This window comes from Bos taurus, chromosome 7, assembly GCF_002263795.3.
Source record: "Bos taurus isolate L1 Dominette 01449 registration number 42190680 breed Hereford chromosome 7, ARS-UCD2.0, whole genome shotgun sequence".
In the NCBI taxonomy this organism is placed as follows: Eukaryota; Metazoa; Chordata; class Mammalia; order Artiodactyla; family Bovidae; genus Bos; species Bos taurus.
The window spans coordinates 94683231-94700634 of NC_037334.1; the positions used below are offsets into that span (position 1 = coordinate 94683231).

Consider the following 17404-nt stretch of genomic DNA (forward strand, 5'->3'; position numbering starts at 1 on the left):
GACACGACTGATCGACTTCACTTTCACTATTGAGCACTTACCATGGGCCAGATACTATTCTAGACACCGTGGCAGAGGAGCAAACAAAGAGATAAAATTTTCTGCCCCCAAGAGCTAAGAATCTAGCATAGGAAACAATTAGTAAGCAAAGTAAGTGCAAATTAGATAGATACATGCTAAAGAGGAAAATATAGCAGAAAACGGGAAGTGTGTATATAAGAGGAAACAATAAGTTTTAGAGAGTCAGGGAAGGTCTCTTTGGAAAAGTGACATTTGAATTAAGACCAGCAAAGAAGCAAGGGAGTGAGCAGAGGTCCTCAGGTCCACAGAGATCTCTCCAGAAAGGAGGGCCTGAGGGCAGTTAGGACAACAGGCGAGAGGTGACCTAAAAGGAAAAGGAAATCAGGAGGAAATTTCCAATGACTACTGGCTGCTGTGGCCCCGTGCTGGTTGAGTCCAGTTCAGCAGAGGACACAGCACTCTGCAGACACTCTGAGTTGGGATGGCCAGTGGCCCACAGTCACTCGTGGGTGAGTCAGAAATAGGCACTTTTTTCTCAAGACCTTTCCTTGACTTTCACTTGTGAGAAAGTTGGACGTTTCTTGACATCTGCCTGAAAACTCGTAAGGCGAGAGACTGAAAATTTTGCTATGCCTAACAAACATGAAAATCTACATCAGTATTCTGTGAATTTTGGGGGACTCCAAAATCACTGCAGACAGTGATTGCAGCCATGAAATTAAAAGACACTCCTTGGAAGGAAAGTTATGACCAACCTAGACAGCATATTAAAAAGTAGAGACATTACTTTGTCAACAAAGGTCCGTCTAGTCAAGACTATGGTTTTTCCAGTAGTCATGGATGGATGTGAGAGTTAGACTATAAAGAAAGCTGAGCAGTGAAGAATTGATGCTTTTGAACTGTGGTGTTGGAAAAGACTCTTGAGAGTCCCTTGGACTGCAAGGAGATCCAACCAGTCCATCCTAAAGGAGATCAGTCCTGAGTGTTCATTGGAAGGACTGATGTTGAAGCTGAAACTCCAATATTTTGACCCCTTGATGCGAAGAGCTGACTCATTGGAAAAGACCCTGATGTTGGTAAAGATTGAAGGTGGGAGGGGAAGGGGACGACAGAGGATGAGATGGTTGGATGGCATCATCGACTCAATGGACATGAGTTTGGGTAAGCTCTGGAAGTTGGTGATGGACAGGGAGGCCTGGCATGCTGCAGTTCATGGGGTTGCAAAGAGTCAGACACGTCTGAGCGACTGAACTGAACTGAATTGCGTGAATGGCGCCCCCTAGGGTTGTGAAGTACACAACAGCACACAGCAGTTCTGTCTTCACTGACCACATCTCAAGATTATTCCTTTATGCCTACATTTAAAGTAATAATCAGAGCTTCCCTGGTGGCTCAAGTGGTAAAGAGGCCACCTGCCAATGCAGGGGACATGGGTTCAATCACTGATCCGGGAAGATCCCACATGCCCTGGAGCAACTAAGCCCATGGGCCACAATTACTGAGTCCACGTGCTGCGATGACTGAAGGCCATGCCCCCAGAGCCCGTGATCTGCAAGGGAAGCCACTGCAATGAGAAGCCCATGAACCTCAATGAGAGAGTAGCCCCAGCTCGCTGCAGCTAGAGAAAAGCCCACACAGCAATGAAGACCCAGGATAGCCAAAAATAAATGAGTAAATAAAATTATATTTAAAAATTTGTCTTCTATCTGCTTCCCTGATAGCTCAGTTGCTAAAGAATCCACCTGCAATACAGGAGACCCCAGTTTGATTCCTGGGTTGGGAAGATTCCCTGGAGAAGGGATAAGCTACCCACTCCAGTATTCTTGGGCTTCCCTGGTGGCTCAGACAGTAAAGACTCTGCCTGCAATGTGGGAGACTTGGGTTCAATCCCTGGGTTGGGAAGATCCCCTGGAGAAGGGAAAGGCTACCCACTCCAGTATTCTGGCCTGGAGAATTCCATGGACTGTATATTCCATGGGGTCGCAAAGAGTTGGAAACGACTGAAAGACTTTCACTTATGCATATTAAAAAATAATACCAGAACATAATGTCATTTTTAAGTTTTTAAGGTGGAAATTGAACATCATTGGTTTCTTTACTTTAGGCTATATTCTTGGTAGCCCTAGATAAGGACGCATTTTTGAAGATCATTGACTTCCGAGAAGGATTTTCCTACACATTTGGGCAGGCAGGAATTCAATGGTACATGTATTTTACTTGCACTTTTCTATTAAAAGACAAGCAGCCATTTAGAGAACAGACAAGTTAGACTCTCATTTCATTTGGGGCCCATTTTTCTAGCAAATCCTATGGATTTGCTGAATTTAAAAAGAGAAAGAGTTGTAAGAAGTTGTTTAACAAGGTCAAATCCAGTCTTCCTCTCACACAGTCTCTCATTTCTTAGATAATTGGCACCTTGAGAAATAATCACTAATAATAGCTGCCTTTTAGTGGAGCTCCAGCCTGGCACTCAGCTGAGTACTTGAAGTGTATCATTGCACTGAATCCTCTCAACCACCTTATGAAAGCAATATTACTAGCTCCCCTTACAGATGAGAAAACTAAGGCCTGAAGAGGGGAGGTAATTTTGCCCAAAGTAAATTGCCAGTAGACTGAGAAGTCAGGGTTCTAACCTTTAACACGATACCACCTGCTCTGTTACTGGTGTGTCAGTCTCACTTGGCACCCTCTAAAAATGATGATGAGCGGCATCGCCAGCACTTTAGATTGCTTGCAGACCATGAAATGGTATCTGTAAGCTTTAAGGACTTAGTGAGGGTACACCAGTGAAGCCAAAATCACGCATGGTTTTCTCTATGGGATCAAAATTTGTCACTTCGTATTCTGAACGTCATGCACGCCCACAGAGCAAGGCAAACCAGCACCATCGAGTGAAAAGTGACTCAGCCAGTAACGTCACTTCTGCTTATGAGGGCCAAGTGGTGTTAGCAAAATATGCAAATTCTAATTTTAAAAGTCAGGAAAGTATCTCAGAGCTAAAACAATCCACATCTTTTTGAAACAAGCCAAACAACCAAACAAAGCCTGTCTACCCCACCCACCTGTCACTGAAGCATTCTTTGTAATGCTCTACCTAGCGTCCTGGAGGAGTTCTGTTCAGTTCAGTTCAGTCACTCAGTCATGACCGACTCTTTGCAACCCCATGGACTGCAGCATGCCGGGCTTCCCTGTCCATCACCAACTCCCAGAGCTTACCCAAACTCATGTCCATCGAGTCGGTGACACAATCCAACCATCTCATCCTCTACTGATCCCTTCTCCTCCTGCCCTCAATCTTTCCCAGCATCAGAGTCTTTTCCAATGAGTCAGTTCTTTCCATTAGGTGGCCAAAGTATTGGAGTTTCAGCTTCAGCATCAGTCTTCCAAAGACTATTCAGGACTGGATTTCCTTTAGGATGGACTGGTTGGATCTCCTTGCAGTCCAAGGGACTCTCAAGAGTCTTCTCCAACACCACAGTTCAAAAGCATCAATTCTTTGGTGCTCAGCTTCCATTATAGTCAAACTTTCACATCTATACATGACTAGTGGAAAAACCATAGCTTTGACTAGATGGACCTTTGTTGGCAAAGTAATGTCTCTGCTTTTTAATATGCTGTCTCATGTGGTCATAGCTTTTCTTCCAAGGAGCAAGCGTCTTTTAATTTCATGGTTGCAGTCACCATCTGCAATGATTTTGGAGCCCAAGAAGAGTTAACTGCCTTAACATACTTGGGGAAGAAGATTTGGGAGTATGGCAGCATCTCATTTCTTTGTTTAATCTGATGGAAACTGGTCTCTTCTCAAACTTTGAAGGGGAAATAAGCAGAAGGGTGTGAAATATTGGTCTAAAAATAACCACTTCCCACCCATTGAGACAAAGAGGTGGGAAGGACCTAGAGATTTTTACTACAATGAGCATTAAGGAAAACACTTGAAGCCCCTAAACCTAGGACCTAAAGTGTGAGGACCCCCAACCCCATCGACATCACAGTTCCTTCCTGCAGTCACAATGCCGCTGGGCCACCCCAGGAAGATGCCCCAGAAACATGAAGACTTTGGTCAGGATGCAATCAAGTTTCCTTAGTACTCTGGCTTTCAGAGAGAGAAAATAAAAACCTCTGTTCCCTTTCCAAAAAAATAAAGTCAGGAAATCAAGCATCATGACTTCAGGTATTTATCTCATGGATTACTCAAGGACTCTACATGTCTCATTCTTGACTGCTGCTGCTAAGCTGCTAAGTCGCTTCAGTTGTGTCCGACTCTATGCGACCCCATAGACGGCAGCCCACCAGGCTCCCCTGTCCCTGGGATTTTCCAGGCAAGAACACTGGAGTGGGTTGCCATTTCCTTCTCCACTCATTCTTGACTAGCTTACTTATATTTCTTTTTACATACAAACAAGGTAATAAATCCCGAAGTAGGTATTCAGAAGGCTTCAGCACAATGGGGTGAGGAATCATTGCCTATTATCAGTCTGACCCAGATGAGCGCCTCTTAGGAGTTTCCTGACTGTCCCATGGCAGTATCCGAGGTGATAAGCTTTCTGTAGGTGTGATACGGACCTGGGGGAGAACTGGGGAGAAGAGGAAGGAGGGAAAGACATGTGAAACAAATGAGAAGCCTCCCCTTAAATTTCACTGTATGTTCAGAAACTGCCCTCAATTAAAAAATAAACAATTGCCACCACTGCAAAAACTTCATTTGCGGTAGTTCCTGATCTGATTCAGCATTCTGGTTGCCTAGAGACAGATATAAACAAAAGTGCCTCCCCGACTGCCGCTGCCAAGGAACAGCCAGAAGAACCTGATGGCCCCCTTCCTGGCTCAGCCAGTGAGCAAGAAAAGAAAGCAAGTACTCTTAGATATTCATATTAAAAATAAGATATTTTGTTCAGCTTCTTTAAAGCTTAATGTTGCTTAGAGAGATCTCAGGAGTCCAGGAAGAGTTGCTTTCCTTTTCACTCTCTCACCTTTCCTGTTTGTTCTGCTTTGAAAAAATGACTGAGGCCAGCACAAGCTGCAAAAAAAATGATCTCGATTTCTCAGTTCATTCATTGGACTGACTTTTAATATGGGGAGCTAGAAATTTGATCATTATTTATTTTTGTGAAGATTTAAAAGGAACTCAAAGTGTGGATGTTCTAACAAAAAAGAAAATAACTAAATAAAATTTTTATTGTTATGGACTTGTCATATCTTCCCCATTAATTTTTAAAAAAACACTCAAATAAGCAGTGTTTTCAGACTTTGCTTTATAATTCTGACTAGCGGATACAGCCTCTTGTGATGGGAAGAGGACTGGAAAGCTAGCACAATGTCAAGCAATGACTTTTGGTATCTATATATCTGGCTGTACCACATATTGGCTGCATGACTCAGACAATTACTTAAAAACTCTCTGCCTCCTCTTATGTGAAATGGGCTGATTAGGCCTATCCTAAGATGTGGAGCTTGAATGAGCCTCTAAGGCAAAGGCAGGTAGGAAGGACTCAGCTTGACCATTATCATCACCTACATGATGTTGAGTAAGTTCCTTGCTTCTCTGATCCTCAGATTTCTCACCTATAAAAATAATCATCTTAAATTCTTTCTCTAATAAAGAAGGATTTCAGTTACTTAAGGTAACTATTGTTATCCATAAGTTAATGATTCTCACTTTACAGAGCTGTTTCAAGAATGAAATTACATCATATCTGTGAACATATTTTATAGTCCATTCAGTTGTAAAGCATTATTACTAAACAAATGAAAACTAATACTTCTAAATATCCTGTGATAATCACAGTTGTTTATGAGGCAATTTTGATATAATTATGCTTAGTTTGTAGGAATAGCTGACTCCTATATTCAATTCAATCCAGTGGGATAGCTGACTCCTATATTCAACTAGCAAAAATATAAAAACTTGAATACCTAAAAAAGTGCACAACGAGTAAATAGGTTATGCCCCAATGTTAACAGCTTTTGCTCTAGGATTGTTTTTCCTGTATCTTTTACTTTTTCTATATTTTTCCAAATTTCCCTGAATTGTGAGGTTTAACATTTATTACTCTAAAAGTATGTGACTTGTAGGTATGCTTTTAAGAGAATGCTGTTTACTGTCTTCCAAAGCAAAACTTAAAAATGAGCAAAATAAAACTGATTAAAAAAATAAATAGATAAAACAGATATATATCCAATTGCTTTACTTCAAAAGAAGAAAGGAAGACAATAGTCCAATTCGTCATCGTCCTTGGACACAATATACATCGCACTCTTTCTTTCCACAAGTACTCACAAAAGACTAGGAGGTGCCAAACATACGAGGCCAGGGACCAGCCCACAGACAAGCTCCCCCAGGCTGGGTTGCAGCCGTGGAGAGGTGAGAAGGAAAGAGCTGGCGGTAAGTAGGTGAGGAGCCCATGGCACAGCACTGTTCCAGCCAGAATCCAGAGTGAAAACACAAACCAGGGCAGAAGACCAGTCCCATTCTCTAAGGAGCTGGGATGGTTCCCATACCACAGACATCTGTGTGCTCAGGGTATTAGTATAATAAGTCCATTCTCTGGCGAAGACCTGGCTTTGGAGCACCAGACTCATGGCAAACTCCACTCAACATTGGGCAGAGAGGGCCTGAAGCACAGTTAAATGGCTCACTGGCTCCATCTGCACAGCCTCAAGCTTTTTCTGGTTCCTTCCACTGAGTGGGCTGGCCAGGAGAGCCTGTTGTCAGGCGTTCTGTATTAGCCTCCTTGAAAACATATATACCTTTCTTTTTTTTTTTTTTAAGTTTTGTTGGAGGAGAGAGGTTTTCAAATACGTTTCTTTAGCCCTAAATTAAGAAGTAAGATGTGGTCATTCTTAAGGCATTCGCAAAAGGAATGATTTCTGTCATGGGTTTTAACATACTCTACTCACCATTCCAGTCATTAATAACATAAACCAAGAAAAAATACCCTAGGAACATATTTTATTTAAGTTTTTAACTGGAATACAACTCATACTCTCCAGATTGAATCCAGCTCAGTGACAGGCTATTAAAATGACGGTAAATTCATTTTTTCTTTTAATTTTAAAAAATAAAAGAACATTAATATTTAAAACATTTTCAATATAAGCAAAATAGTAAGTACATTTGGTAACCTCTTTCCTCCTAGAAATGCTACAAAATTAAATGAATTTTCATGCAAGTAGAAGTTTCTAGTATCATTTTATTGAATTAGTGGTGTCCATACAGCCAATTATGTTTAACATTAGAAATTATGTACAAATCTGTGCTCTATACTTTTATTTCTCATTGACTATAAGACCCTGACAGATTTCTTAGAAAACAAAATTATTTGAATAGGCAAGTTTTCTAGATTTTGGCTTTGTCTTTTAAAATTAGCTGATTCCCATTGGAATTTACCAGGTCAGGAATAATTCACTCTGTGAAGACATCTTTAGTAACCCAGCCAATAATCGTTTGCTATTTCATTAAAATACCATCTAAGAACAATCTATGGTTTTGACTTTTCCAGAAAGTTTTTCTTGACTATGGTACCAAATATATGAAATGCAACTGTCCAGAATTTTCCCAGAACTTGATTTGGGTTTTAGCCTCTAGAGGTACAAATGGGGCATGTGCAAGATTAACTGAGCTAATGATCTGTGGCCTATAGCGTCGATTTTGTTTTAAATTAAGACATCATAAGATGGATAAGATTTCCCTGTAAAGTAGCTAACGATACATTTTAAACCCATGACCTTTGTTTCAGGTAAGATTTTCTCCGGCCATAATGTCAACCAAGAATTCTACAGATCTAGTTGAATATGTTGACAAGTAAGTCTGAATTACAACAGTTTTAACTATGGGTGATGATTACATTAGAAATTAAAGGGCCTGAATGAGATCTTTGAGTTTATCTAAACTAGTTCTCTTCTTTCAGAAGGACCGCATTAAACCATGTCAGGAAAGCGAACATCCCTTATTCCTCTCTGACAAAACGTGCCAATTTTACTGCTTCCTCTTTAAATAGCCCCTACAGTTTCATATAGATTTATAAACAAAATAACACAACATAGGCAATGAAAGACATATGACAAGATAAGATACACTTAACCGTGACTTTCAAAATAAATCAAATGAATATGTTAACATTTCAAGATAAAAACTCAGGAAATGTTGAAATATATTAAATCAATCATCAGAACGTTTTGTTTCTGCTATGTACAGTACCACACCTGAATCTCATCCAGGGAAGGTCTACAGAGAGCGGCAACTCCAGGGACTTGGAAATATGCAATTAATACATGCACATTGTCCAAACAATCTTAGTTTGGACAAGTCAGGATCACAGGACAATGCATATTAGTTTGAGTTTCCATTTGAGTGTGTCACAGAGGCATGTGATCTGATGTCCCCATTAAAGTTCTCAGGACACTTGGGATTTAGCGTCAGGCCTTCCAATAATTTTCTGCATGACCTCATGCTTAGTCCCCTGTGTCTCTGGGCTTGTTCTCTCATTTGCCAAATAAAGAGGTTGAACTAGAAACTCTAAGACCCACTCACTGTACCCTTAAGATAATTCTGATCCTAAAACATACATCATGACCACAGGGGGGAAGAAATGATCGAACAAATTAAATGATTCCAAACGAAAAGTAAAAATACTGGATTTTCTTTTTAAAACTACTTTTAACCATGAAGCCAATAAAACCTTAAAAATCACTAATATTACAGTGGCTTCCCAGGTGCCACAGTAGTAAAGAACCCACCTGCCAATGCAGGAGATGCAAGAGACGTGGGTTCGATCCTTGGATAGGGAAGATCCCCTGGAGGAGGAAATGGCAACCTACTCCAGTATCCTTGCCTGGGAAATTCCATGGACAGAGGAGCCTGGTAGGCTACAGTCCATGGGGTTGCAAAGAGTTGGACGTGACTAAGCATGCATGCATGCCACAAATATTCCAGAATGTTCACCATTAAGAATTTCCCTGTTTCTTAGTCAACTTAATTTAATGCATTCCAAGTAGATCGAGCACAGTTTTCAGCCCTTCTTTTCATGCTACCCCTAATTCATATTTGTTTATGGGATAATGAGGATATAATTTAGAGAAAATTAAACCAAACAAGAGGAAAGGGTGTGTTTTTTTTTTAATGTTTAAAAATAAGACACATGGATAGATGGCATTTTTTCTTCGTTAAGGACAATGAAGGTGGCATGCACAAAATAATGATCATATTGGCTGTATTAGCTAACCTTGCCAAAGAGAACACAGAGACCTATTCCCATCTGACTCTCCACATGACAAATAGAGAATAGAAATCATTCTTCTGTCAAATTCCAATGTGAAGCCAAGTACATTTCGTTAGCTCGGGCTGGTGACTTACATCATAGAAGATGAGAGAAAATCCCTGGAAGATGGCAACAAACTTAAAAAGAAATCCAAAGAAATTTTTGCCATTTCCTGGATTCCAGAGAAAGCAAAATTGAAACAAAGGGAAAGATGGATTCAATGATTCAAAGCCAAAGCATGATGACCTCAGGATTCACTTCTATCTTGATCTCCCCCACATCCCTTCTCTTGCTGCCTAAGTCATAGATGAAGAGCCTTCTATCTACCACCTGAGATGGCTGGTCTTCTTTCAGTCTCTCTCCTCTAACCTCCCAGAGCAGGCTGCAAACTCCCTAAAGGCAGGGACCCTCAACAGCCTATCATGATGCACTGAATGTCGATTCCTACAGAGCTGTAGTTGACAAAAGTAATGGAGAATGATGATGGAGCAATTGAATCTTTAGGGCTCTGCTTAGAGCAGCAGATTTCTGATTAACTGGAAAAGCAAAATGGCATTTGGGCATTTCAATCACCAGTTGGATGTTTTAAATGGACATAACGAATCCAACAAAATAAACATAAACACAATTTTTAAAATAACTTCCTCCTTCAAGTGAGAGTATGCATTGAGTGGTAACAAATGTATTGATATGGAAGCAGAGTACTCACACAAGTACAAAACTCATTAAACAGTCTGAATATATGTTACATATTCTCAGAGGCTTTGCCTTATAAATCTATGTGGGCATATTTATAGGTAATACTAAAAACAAATAATAAAAACAACTGAAAAGAGTAAAAAAAAAAAATCAAGCAGCAAGAGGGATAAATGCCTATTCTATGAACAGAGTTTGGCTACAGATAAGCACATTAAAAAGGCAGACAGCCCTAGCGTGTACACGGCTCTTCTCAGCCTCAGGCAGTTGGAGCAACACCCACACACTATTAGTGCTTGCTAAATGTTAGGTCGTATTAATAATCCATGTAGCAGGGGGAGGCGGAATGCTTGCAATCATTTCTAGGACAAGTATGGTGACATTCTATTAAAGGCAGTAAATAATTCTGATTTCCCCATGTGTTTATAGATTTGCAACGAACAGACATCCACTGATTTCATGATAGTGCAGTCAGCGCTCATTTAAGTTTAATTAAGCAGAGAAGCACCAACACCTTTTTCCTTTTTCTTCTGCTGGTAGAAGGAGCACTGCATGGTGGCTAGGCACCAACTCTTGAATCTGCCAGTAATCAGCTATGTGACCTTAAGAAAATGAAAATGTCTTTTCTCCAGGCAGTCTCTGCCTCCTCCATAAAATGGGGTGGGGTTTTAAGCGCCTGAGTCCCAAGGGCTGTCTCAGTTCTAGGTAAGATTCAGAATTCATTTCTAGAATGCAGATTAGAGTCACCACTATTTGCTGTTTCTCAACCCTGCCCACAAGTTACACTCCTAAGCACTCTTTTATGTAATGAAGTAAGTGGTTGAGATTTAGGAGCATACATTATTCCCCCACAGGATTTCATTTGGAGTGGAAAACAAATTCTGCTCATAAATTACTTTTTCATTTTCTTCAATTGAATCTCCTGAAAAAAACAAATGGGTATCTCGCCACAAAATCAAATTACTCTTAAGGTCTCTTCTATCCCTTAGGTTCCTGGTCTTCAAAATGGTTATAGCCATTTATTCACCTAGCAAATATTTACTGATTATATATATTTACTGACTATATACTACATGTCAGGCCCTTGAACAGTCTTCAGTGAACAGAACAAAGACCCTGCCCTCACGGAACATTTGTTCTAGGAAGAGGAACAGATTCACACTGTTAGATCATCTGCCCAGGGGAGGCCTTGTGAGAAGTTAGCATTTGAGCAAAAACCAGGAGATGAGGGAGTGGGCCACATGCACATACAGGGGAAGCAAATTTGCTAAGGTGGAACTCTCCTGTGGTGTGTCAGAACAGCACAGGGGCAAAGAGGACTGGAATAAAAAGGAGGGGCTATAAACCTGAACTGTGATGCTCTCTGGCCCAAAGAAATGAAGTTGTTTTGTACTGAGGAGTTGTCCAGGCTGAGCTATAGCCAATATGTATCTCAGAGATGCTCTCAGGAGTACATTTCGGGATGATGGAGATCTGGGTGACAGCCAAAGGATGGTATTTAAAATTTGGATACATAAAACTCTAAGTGAGCCAAATGGGCAAAATAATAAATGATTAATGAGCTCTACTTGTAAGTCGAATAGGACATTCAGGGCCTGGAATATAGTCATGTTCAACGCTTCTTCCTAGGACCCTGGCAGACATTTTATTATACTATGATGCATCACTCTCATTGCCACGCGAAGACAGATATTTCACATTAGGATACACAAGAAAGGGAGACAAAAAACACTGTTGACTGAGTGTTTCATGGGATAGGTCATGTTAGGTTGGAGATCTCTTGGGTTTTATTTGGCAGTATCATATCCATCTTTGAGGGCAACTAGCTCTCAGGTGGGAGAAGGCAATGGCACCCCACTCCAGTACTCTTGCCTGGAAAATCCCATGGACTAAGGAGCCTGGTGCACTGCAGTCCATGGGGTCTTGAAGAGTCGGACACGACTAAGCGACTTCACTTTCACTTTTCACTTTCATGCATTGGAGAAGGAAATGGCAACCCACTCCAGTGTTCTTGCCTGGAGAATCCCAGGGACAGGGGAGCCTGGTGGGCTGCCATCTATGGGGTCGCACAGAGTCGGACACGACTTAGCAGTAACAGCAGCAGCTCTCAGGTGAGAAAGCTCAAAATGGTCTGCATAGCTTACGAAAAAAAGATATACAGGGCACTCTGGGTTGTGAGCAAGTTGTTTATTACCTGGCAGAACCCTCCCACCCTGCACAGGTCTTTGGCCCCACTGACCATATGCAGTGTTAACGTTTCCGGCTCTTAAGTGAAGTCGCTCAGTCATGTCCGACCCTTTGTGACCCCATGGACTGTAGCCTGCCACGCTCCTCCATCCATGGAATTTTCCAGGCAAGAATACTGGAGTGGGTTGCCATTTCCTTCTCCAGGGTATCTTCCTGACCTAGGGATCGAAACTGGGTCTTCCTCATTGTGGGCAGATAGACGCTTTACCGTCTGAGCCACCAGAGTAAGCTTCTGGGTCTCATTCTGTGTTAATTATCTCATTCAATCTTCACAGTAACTCCAAGATGTGGAGAGTATTGCTTTTTTAAAGATGAAGTCACTGGGGTTCAGAGGAGTCAAGTACTTGCCCACGGTCACACAATGCAACAACAGACCAAGATTCAAACACAGAAATCTGTGTCTCCATGATCTCAAAGCCTATTTCCCTAACCACGTGGCTATCCACACCCTCTGCTGGCTATCTTTTCAACACACACACACCCTGGGACATCTTAGAATCCTGGGATATCTTTGTCTCCAGTCCATCCCTTGCAGTGTGGAAGATGTGTATGCAGCTATATCTGATCTTCCTCCACGGTGTCCACCCATGGGGTTTCAGCAGCCTGGATTCACATCTTAGCTGAGTCTGGGAGGCACTGCTGTCAGCCACAGTGCAGTATTTTATTCTCTCTCTGGCATCATCTCCATGAGCACCCTCAACCCCCGTAATGGGCAAGACTCTGGCTACAGGTGGAAGCAGCCACAGGAAATGGGCATTACCCACAACACTCCCATGTCAATCAAGGCAGAACTGCCCACACGAAGCTCACTCCCTCCCATCCCAGGAGGCTCCCTGAATTCTCCCTACACCCAAGAGCTAGTGTGAGAACTGAGCTGAAGTCAGACAAAGGCCAGCCTCGGTTCTCTAGAGCAGAGAGCATGCTCCTCCAACCCCTGGACCACAGAGAGGATCCTTAGGACTCCAAGGAGAGATGTGAGCCAAGCACAGGAAATATAACTGGGGTGAAAAATTACATAATGTTGGAAGCAAGCTAAATATATATATATACATATATATATGCAGAGAATATAATTATACATATGCAATTTATATATAACATCATATAGAAACATATATATCTTGACTGTATACTTATATATGAAGAATATACATGTGTAAATATGTATGCCAGTTAAATATATATATAGCTTTATATCTACAAATACATATATTTATCTTGAGTATATATATATACATGTATATTTATATTTCAGAGGAATAAATATATCTTATCTCTGAGAATAACTTGGATTTATATAAATATATAATTTATATATATAAATTATATATATATATATAAATATAACAGGGAGAAGTACTAATTGGTCTAAATAAAGCTGCTGTGATGTAGGTAAGAGAGTCAAAGGGGCAGGCTGATATTTCTTGGCTGGATTACTGATAATCTTCAAGCTTTATTTTCCACCTAAACTAAGAAAAATTTTACTTATACCAAGGACTTGTTGCAGGGATGAGATGAATGGATGTTTGTGAAAGTGCTCTGTTGACTATAAGCATTATGGAGACATCAAACCATGTGATAATGAATTCCTTACATTTCTCTTGGGCTAGAAACTCCCCTCAAATAATTTAGCATTTGTATCAGATTCCTAGGGCTGCAACAACACCGTACCACAAACAGCAGACGTTTAGCCTCACAATTCCAGGAGTTAGAAGTATGAAATCAAGGCATGGCAGGTTGATTCCTTCTAAGGGCTCTGGGGAGACTGTTCTGAGAGAAATTCATCTCTCTCAGCTTCTGGTGACAGCCAGCAATCCCTGGTGCCCCTTGATGCACGGCTCCAGTCTCTGCCTCCGTCTTCACATGGCCTCCTCCTGGTGTCTCTGCCTTCACACGGCTGTCTTCTTATAAAGACATCAGTCAAACTGCCTTAGGCACCCACCAACCCCCGTGAGTGTGACTAGTCACATGTGCCATGACCTTCAAGGTCATGTTCTGTGGTGCTAGGGGTTAGAACATCAACATATCTTTTCCCATAACACCATCTAATCAATAATTATCATAATAAGAACACACATGTGTGACCCTTGTTGACATTACAAGGGCTTCCCTCATAGCTCAGTTGGTAAAAAATCCACCTGCAATGCAGGAGACTCTGGTTCGATTCCTGAAGATCAAACCAGGAATATCTGCTGGAGAAGGGATAGGCTACCCCCTCCAGTATTCTTGGGCTCCCCTGTGGCTTAGCTGGTAAAGAATTCGCCTGCAGTGTGGGAGACCTGGGTTCAATCCCTGGGCTGGGTTGATCCCCTGGAGAAGGGAAAGGCTTGCCCACTCCAGTATTCTGGCCTGGAGAATTCCATGGACTATACAGTCCATGGGGTCACAAAGAGTCAGACACAATTAAGTGACTTTCACTTTAGATACATTAGGTAAATTGATCAACTTCAGCCAACTCAGGAGGGCAGGAGTTATCTCCATAGGACAAATAAAGGGCTTCTCTTCTGGACTGCTTATTAGGGGTGAAGGATATTAAGTGGCAGAAGCAGAACTTGAACCCCCAGTCTTCCCACTTCACAGAGAGTCTTATTTCCCCTGGGGACTCCCATAAATAACACACAAATCCCAACAGCAGCAAGGTAATGTGGGTCAGGGCTTCAAGAGCACTACAAAGCGCTGTAAGAACTCCAGGTACCATCAAAACAACGCACTGCTGCAGTCCATGTATTTCCCTGGGTCACTCAGATGTCCACCAAGCCCTCATCCACACAGAGACTCAGGGACACCTGACCGCCCGAATGTCTCCACCAGAAAGCCAATCACAACAAGTACATTACGAAGTCTGTAATTTTACTGAAAATGTTATTGAACACAGGGAGTTTGCCTCATACTACGTAACTTGAATCTGGGAAAAGTCCACAGCCAGTCTCTTTCTCCAGCCTTTTCTCAGAGGCATCACTGTTTAGAGTCCCTTCCTTTCCTGGTTCCTCCACGCAGGCCAGGGTTGACCCAACCCCACTGGGCCACTTCTTCCTGTTATGGATGATTTAAAATTGAAATTGCCTCCCTCACACACCTCCAGCTTTCAGCCCTGTGTGTAAAACTCAGCAAAGGAGACTTCTAGAGCCTCCAAAATCATCTGACAGGGCAAAGGTTAGGAACAAGCAACCGGGAAATGATAGAAAATACATTCTCAATCCCATCACTCCACGCACATACTCATGGATTATTTTTGTGACGCAGCAAAGTATTCTCTGAAATGTCCCTTTATTTCACTATTGTTTGCCAGACTATATGCACTGAGAATGTAACCAGTCATAGAATAAATCTCACAGAAATGAAAATTCTCTTCAGCTATGCCCCTTTGTGTTCTAGAAAGGAGTTTCAATTTTCCAATTTTTGTCTCTTGAATGTTACAGGTTGCTGAAATGGTTTTCCAAGTCTCCTAAGTAAATTTAGTGCTCTAGTCACAAGAACAGAACAGGCAGAGACATGAAAGTCACTCTGTACCGATGCATCTGCCAGCAACAGCACAGCTGGTGCAAGTCACACTGAACCGTAGAGAAACAGAACTCAGAGTTTGCGGAAAATCTGTTCAGACTCAGTTGTCAGCTACATAATCAATGATTTATGTAAAGTCCAAGTATCCCTCTGAAAAGGCCCCCTAGGAATACTTCCTCCTGTGGTTAGTAACTCCATCTGTGCTAGTATGGAATATTCAGTTCTATCTTTCCTTTCACAGTTAAATTTAGATACACAAGTCTCACTGATATGATATACTAATAAAGCAGTGCATTTTTCAAATTCAGGGTAACCACATCTTGTTACTAGTGAAAAGCCTCAGTTTTTAAACTTTTGGATGATCTGATGTTCTGAACAACAGTGTTACCAGGAATCTCTCTCAGAAGACAGAATGTTCATGTGTTGGATGTTACTCCAGTCATTGGTTTATGAAAGTCATTTGGAAAGCAATATTCTCTTTCCTTATGGCAGAAAAATAGGAAATATATATATTTAAGCTCTCTTTATCTGATAGGGATCACACAAGTAGAGCTAAACAGAGCATCATTTGGTGTTTCAGGCTGCCATTTCCTTCTCCAGGGGATCTTCCCAACCCAGGGATCAAACCCAGGTCTCCCACATTGCAAGTAGATGCTTTACCCTCTGAGCCACCAGGGAAGCCCATTAAACATCATTAACAAATGATTATCTGCCAGGGTCCAGCCCCGGCTGATCCAGGGTATTTGAAGGAGAGACGGCGTAGGCGAGGATAAGGAAACAATTGCTTAATTAAACGTTAATTAAGGATATAAAGAGTAATAGAATGCAGATAGCTTAGTAGGAAAATTCAGTGGAGAAAAGAGGCTGAGTAGCTTGGTTTACGCGGGAGACCAATAAAACTTCAAGACAAGAAGTTTGCACCACTTACGTAGGCCACAGGCGTCCTTCCGTTCTCCCGAAGGAGAGGAGACACTGAGGCCTCCCCGGTTGGATCTTAGAAGCCCAGGCATAATTAGCAAGCATGGCGGGTTCCGCGCTCCAGATGGAGACTCAGCCAGAATTTGAGAGAGAGAGACATGGGGAGACTAAGTTTCGGTGAACAAGGCCCGCACTTTATTTTCCAAAGTAGTTTTTATACCTTAAGTTGTGCATAGAGGATAATGGGGGAAGGGGTGGAGTCATGCAAGGACAGCAGTTCCTGATCCTAATTGAAGCCAGGCTTTCAAACTTATCATATGCAAAAGTTCAGGTGATTTACATCATCTTCTGGCCAGGAGGCCTGTTAACATTTTAAGAAACTTATTTTTCTCTAAAGGTGATTATTCCAAAGTCAGGCACCAGCCTCCAAAAAAGCATTGGACAAAGCTGCATTCCTATAGGGCAAAGGTGAGGTGGGCTCAATCAAGAAAAGAATTAACTCAAGGGTCCAAGGTTACAAACATTGAGGCTACTACTTACATTTCTATACACCCATTATATCAATCAATACACTGCCAAGGACACAGTAGGTAAGGAGTATGGAGACTTAGCAGCAAACATTGGCCCAATAAGTGAAAAACCCTTCACCAATACAATTTCTAATCAATCTTTTAACTACTCAAAGGAATCTGTGTTTAGACAGTTTAGAACATCTCCTGCCTCTCACAGTTGGGAGGCTCTTAGCAATCACATGTGGCCGGAAA

The 17404-nt window shown here is 41.7% G+C and overlaps 1 protein-coding gene across 1 annotated transcript in view; it reads left to right on the forward strand.

Moving 5' to 3' along the window:
* Positions 1–4062: 4062 nt before the first annotated feature.
* The window catches only part of FAM81B (family with sequence similarity 81 member B), a 57584-nt gene continuing 44242 nt past the window's right edge, over positions 4063–17404 (forward strand). The window contains 3 exon segments of the mRNA NM_001075688.2: positions 4063–4192; positions 4766–4869; positions 7758–7822. Of these exon segments, the coding sequence (NP_001069156.1) occupies positions 4183–4192; positions 4766–4869; positions 7758–7822 (179 nt within the window). The 5' untranslated portion in view covers positions 4063–4182.